Source organism: Gavialis gangeticus, unplaced genomic scaffold, assembly GCF_001723915.1.
Source record: "Gavialis gangeticus isolate Ggan-Ray unplaced genomic scaffold, GavGan_comp1, whole genome shotgun sequence".
NCBI lineage: Eukaryota > Metazoa > Chordata > Crocodylia > Gavialidae > Gavialis > Gavialis gangeticus.
In genome coordinates, this window is record NW_017729032.1 from 162,467,130 (window position 1) to 162,472,616 (window position 5,487).

Genomic DNA, 5,487 nt, shown 5'->3' on the forward strand with positions numbered 1-5,487 from the left:
AGTGCAGTAGACTTATTCTACCACATGTCAGTGTGGCAGGAAAAAACCATGCTTATGTGCTAATGCACAGCAGAATTATTCTATTGTGCAGTAGCATCACCTAAAAGGTGTGTGCCATTGCTACTTTTCAGTAGTACTGGTAATAACAGGTACTAACTAAATGCACAGTAACCACTGCACATTAATGCACATGCAGACATGCCTTGGGTAACTTTCTTTTGGATTTATAACAAAAAAGCCAGTATTTTGGCTCTTGCACCATGGATACATCTTATGACTCCACCAACCTTTTTCATTTCCATTTTTTATTGCATTTTTAATGTAAAGGATTCATGATTCATCCTGTGATAGAATACTGAATTTAGCTAAAGATTCGTAATTGCCTCTTGATTAAATTCCTGGTTATAATTTAATCAAGATGCTTGTTTTTGGTATAGTGAAAAAAACACAACAGCTCTTAGGAAAGTTACAAAATATAAGCAGTACAGCCTAGAGGGTACTGAAGGGTTTCATATGGACAGCAGAGGCATGGCAAATTAATAAGACATTGCCACAGTCTTGAGCATAATAAATCACTCGTTTTTTCCTTACCTCCTGACATTTCATTCCAGTCAAGAAACCATTTCAAGTTGCAGTCACAGGACCAGGGATTCCCATGAAGATAAAGATTTTCCAGGAGTGGCATTCTGTGAAACATCCTGTCAGGCAGTGTCCTAATGGCATTTTCAGACAGGTAGAGGTGTCTTATTGTTGACAGTTTGAAATAATCAAAAACGATAAATGTTGAAAATGTGCTGGGATGCAGCTGCTGAATTAAGTTTCCTTCTAAATGGAGCAATCTCAGGGAAGTTAATCCATTAAAAGCATATGGGTGAATGAATTCAATTCTGTTATGGTCCATGTGCAGTCTCATTAGGCTTGAAAGTCCTTGAAGGGTTTGGCCTGTAATGACTTTCAGTTTATTGTAACTAATCTTGAAAACCTAAAAAGACCAAGAAAGAAATAACTTATTATTCATAACAGGGAAACAGAGCAGAAAGATCTTTTTAAATGGTCATTAATAAAAATTATAATGACATTAGTATGGTTCAAAATCTTTTAATATATTTAAGAGAATAAGGGTCATCCCTCTGGACAATAAAAAAGAATCCTACTTGTTTTTTTCAGTGAATAACTTGCAATTTATAATACTTAGAAATACCTGAGCATTACCTGTAGAGACACAAGATCTTTTAAAGCCCCATTGGGTATATTTTGGATGTCGTTTCCATGAATCATGAGCAATTCCAGTTTTGTAAGCCCTGAAAATGAGTTTTCAGATATAGATTGTATGCTGTTAAACCTGGAAAAAATGATAACATTCGGTTACATTTCTTTCATGACAGGCTCTTATGAAAAGCTAAATATAAATTAATAAAATCTACATTTTAAAGAAACTGCAGATGAATCCTAATATGTATAGCTGAAGGACCAAAACTTATTATACATTTTTACAAGGCAAGTGTACTTAGCCCATATTTACATTAATGTTATTTTACCTTGATTTATGATAGTTTGGCCATAATTTAAATGTAGAAGCAATAAATGAGAATTTAAATTTTAAGAGCTGTTGGTTAGTATACTTTTCCATAAAGCTAACTTTTGTGGGAATGGTACAAGGAATGGCATGAAGCCAATCTATGATGGCATGGAGACTGGCAAACCAGAGGATGAATAGTGTTGCCAGCAAAGCCACTAACAATAATTGAATAAAGATTTGTGGAGAAAACTTTAAAAACAAATGTTTGCCAAGCAATGCTTGATTCAGAAAACCACATATTAGCTGAAATGCTTCTCTTATTCTCATGATGTGAAACTGGGCATTGAATGAATGACATAAAATGTAGGAAATGACCTTCAGTTGTAAAATTTGAGTCTAGAAGCTTATTTTGAGACATAAAGGACAGAAAGGCTATTTGCTATTTCTGCTTTCTGGACTGGCCTATCAAGAGCCATCTGTGAACACAGAAGCCTTAAGTTTGGATGCCCAATTCTGTATTTGGACACCCAGTACATAGGCACAAAGGCCAAATGTACATGCTGATCTGACCTCTAGCAACTGTGAATTACATTTAAAATATTTTTCAGGGTGAGTTTTAAACTATCAGTACAGAATCATAGACCACTGAGTCTGGAAGGGGTCTGAGAGGCAAGCTAACCCATATTCTTGCCCCATGCATGAAGAAGATGAATTTGGATTTTACAGTATATGGTGTTCTTGATGGGTTTGGAGTTTACAAAAGATTTCTGGTTGCTGTCCTTGTTTCTTAATGCCACTTTAATCCTATCATAGAGCCATTTGGGCTGAAAGAACATCCATAAATTATCTCTTTTCAGACCTTCCATTTCATTATTTCAGAATCATTTTCATTAAGAAAACAGCCTGCTCTATATAATTCCATTGCTTTTTTGTGACTATTATGAAAAAATTCTAGTATGTATTTCTAATCTGAAAGCAAAGAAACACAAGTTGTATAGCCTACAAAAACATCTTTTATGCCAATGGAAAAAAAAACTTTAAAGCAAAGTAGGGGGAACTGTGTAATGCCTACATTATTAAATAAAGAATTTTTATAAGAAAAAAATAACTGTCAGGGTGCATCTACATGTCACCCTATGGCAGCATAGCAATGCGCTACATTGTCGTACAGTACACTACAGTGACATAGTGATCATGTGGGTCTATGTGATTAGCAGCTGCACTGCTGTAGTGGCACGCTCCCCCAGTATAGCGTGCCGCTACAGTAACATAGAGGTGAAATCTAACCATACGTGGCACACATGGTGCAGTATGGGCAGTTACTGTGCCATGCTTTACTACTTCCAAAAGGAAGTACAGAAGCACGGTGCATAGCAACATCACTGTATGGCAACATGTAGACACACCCTTAGGGTAGTATGTTCAAAAACAGCAACAGGATTTAGGGGTCTACATCCTGTTTTCAAAAGTAACTTATGTCTATAATTTCAGAGGTAGTTAAGCAGGTAGGTACTTTTCTAGGATTTTCAACAAAAGCACTTTTATTGCCTCACTTCTATTGAAATCTATATCAAAATTGAAGATACAATCTAAAGGTCTAAGAATTTTTTTGAAATGGGTCTTATGTCCTATAAGTCATGTAGCAGCCTCTGGAAATGCTCTCTCTGGTTTATAGGACCAAATCATACAGCATGACAGCACAAGTTTTACTCACAAAAAATGGCTGCCTATATACAAATGATATAAAAAGAACACATTTTTTTAAATACATATAAATATAATTTAATTTATATTTTATAATTATATTTTAATTATATATATAATTAAAATATAATTATATATATTATATATATTATGTATATATATTTTATATATATTTTAAATATATAATTAAATATAATTATATATTTTAATTATATATTTATATAATTTAAATTATATAAATTAAATATAAATACATATAATTAATTTTTTTTAAATACATTATCTGTATCACAGTTAACAAAATGACATGTTCCGTGTTCCAAATAATTTAACATCTAAATTTCATAGACAAATATTGGGCATGTCTACATGTGCACTTTAAAACAGGCAATAGCCTATTCTACTGCTTATTAAAACATCACATAAAAAGTGTTCAATTACACTAATGTACAGTAAAATAGGCAACTGTGCATTAAGTATCATTTAAAAACTATGGAAATTTGTTACTACATATAAGGCAGCATAATACAGATTTCTTTAGTACCTCATATTGGAGGTACTAAATTTAATGTGCATTAGAAAAAGTGCCTTAATGCACATGTAGACGTGACTACGGAGAAGTTAAGGGAAGGGGGTGGGTGAGAAATGAAAAGACTGAGAGAATGGGAGTACGTATTCCATGTGTTCCTTGAAAGATCAGGCAACTGCAATTGAGAATAAGATAGGTCAACAGTGAGGTAATGGCATGGCTGTAGAAAGGTAATGGAAAGAACATTTCAGAAAGGCTTTGAAAAAAAGGGTACATGGAAATTAATGTCATTCTGTCTGTCTGTAAAGAGAAAGGGAGAAAGCCTGAGTGAGAAAAAGGGACAAAGGAGTATCAAAACAAGAGTTAGCCATTGATCAGGGTGAGCCGTACACTGAGACATCGTGACTAATAGGCTGCATCAGAGTCATATAGTACCTCATCAGTGGATGTGTACATGTGCACACTTACTGTGCAGTAACCAAAATTATTGCGCAGAACAGGCATATGTCTACATGTACATGCCTGTACTGCAGAATAAATATGGTGACTTACACTGACTTGAGCATAAATTTGATTTACACCCAATTAGTTATTGTGGAGTAATGCATGTGTAGATGCCTTACTGTGCAGTAACACTGTGTGCATGGATTGCTTAGAACTAACAATAGCACCAAGTCAGTCCACACACAGTGTTAATGCATTGTAAAGCCTGCATGTATAGATGCCAGCCTATTCCTGCTTACTGCACAGTAACTTACTGCACAGTAAATATAAGACAGTGTAAATGCACATGTAAACACACCTTCAAAGATTAACTTGATTAAGAGATGTATATGCACCAGGGGGATGAAAGCAAGAGGTGGCTATGTGGTCAGAGAAGTGGAAAAACATTCAGTGATCTCATGGATGGAACTACTGAAATTCTACCAAAAATGTCTTGGATTTATTGGTAGCCTAGTAACTTGCCATAACTAACACTGAGAACCCCTGAAGAGAATTGCTTAATGTCTGCATGGAAAGAGTAATTTTATGTGAGACATCTATTTTCCTAAGTAGCCGGTGTCAAACATAAAGAACACAGCAAGAATATGTCTTAACAGTTTTTCATTTATGCTTGCAATCTGTCCCAGCTATAAAGAAAAAAGGAAAGAGAAAGATAAAGGATAAATGATTAAAATGAATTAACCCCCCCCCAAAAAAAACAAAATTTAAAAAGTACAGACAAATGGAGAGAATAGCAGAATTAAGCTGAGCCACCAGTGGAGAAGGGTACAAAGAGTGAGGCAGGGCACACACATTTTAAATGTACACACAACTTGTTATTTGGGTGGTTAAATCAAGGAATACTACAAATGGGTGGTAAATTACAGTTGGCTGATCTTTTTTGTCATAAATGAATACCTATCATCCTATGGAAAGAAAAGCAATCGAAACCAAAATTTTATATTCTATTTGGAGAGAGATGGATATGCAAGTTAGAAATAAAGTAGTGGGCTTTTGCACTATTTTACACCATTGTAATCCCCATGAAATGAAGTTACAGTAGCATAAAACTAGTACAAAAATGACACATCAAGGTCAGACAGCCTGATGTGGAACAGCTTAACTCCTTCACTTAATCTAGATTCACAATTAGTTCATATTACTACAGCAATATAAACAGTAAGACTCTGCTGATGAATGTAGCTCATTAAATCATCTTAGACAGATGTGTGAAAAAAGAGACAATTAATTC

At 34.5% G+C, this 5,487-nt stretch overlaps 1 protein-coding gene across 1 annotated transcript in view; it reads right to left on the bottom strand.

Annotated features, from left to right (window-relative positions):
* The window catches only part of MXRA5 (matrix remodeling associated 5), a 65,706-nt gene that overhangs the window by 22,691 nt on the left and 37,528 nt on the right, over positions 1-5,487 (bottom strand). Inside the window, exons 3-4 of the mRNA XM_019525131.1 lie at positions 1,213-1,342; positions 592-982 (exon numbers count right to left, since the gene is read on the bottom strand). Coding sequence (XP_019380676.1) covers positions 592-982; positions 1,213-1,342 — 521 coding nt within the window. The remainder of the gene's footprint in view (positions 1-591; positions 983-1,212; positions 1,343-5,487) is intronic.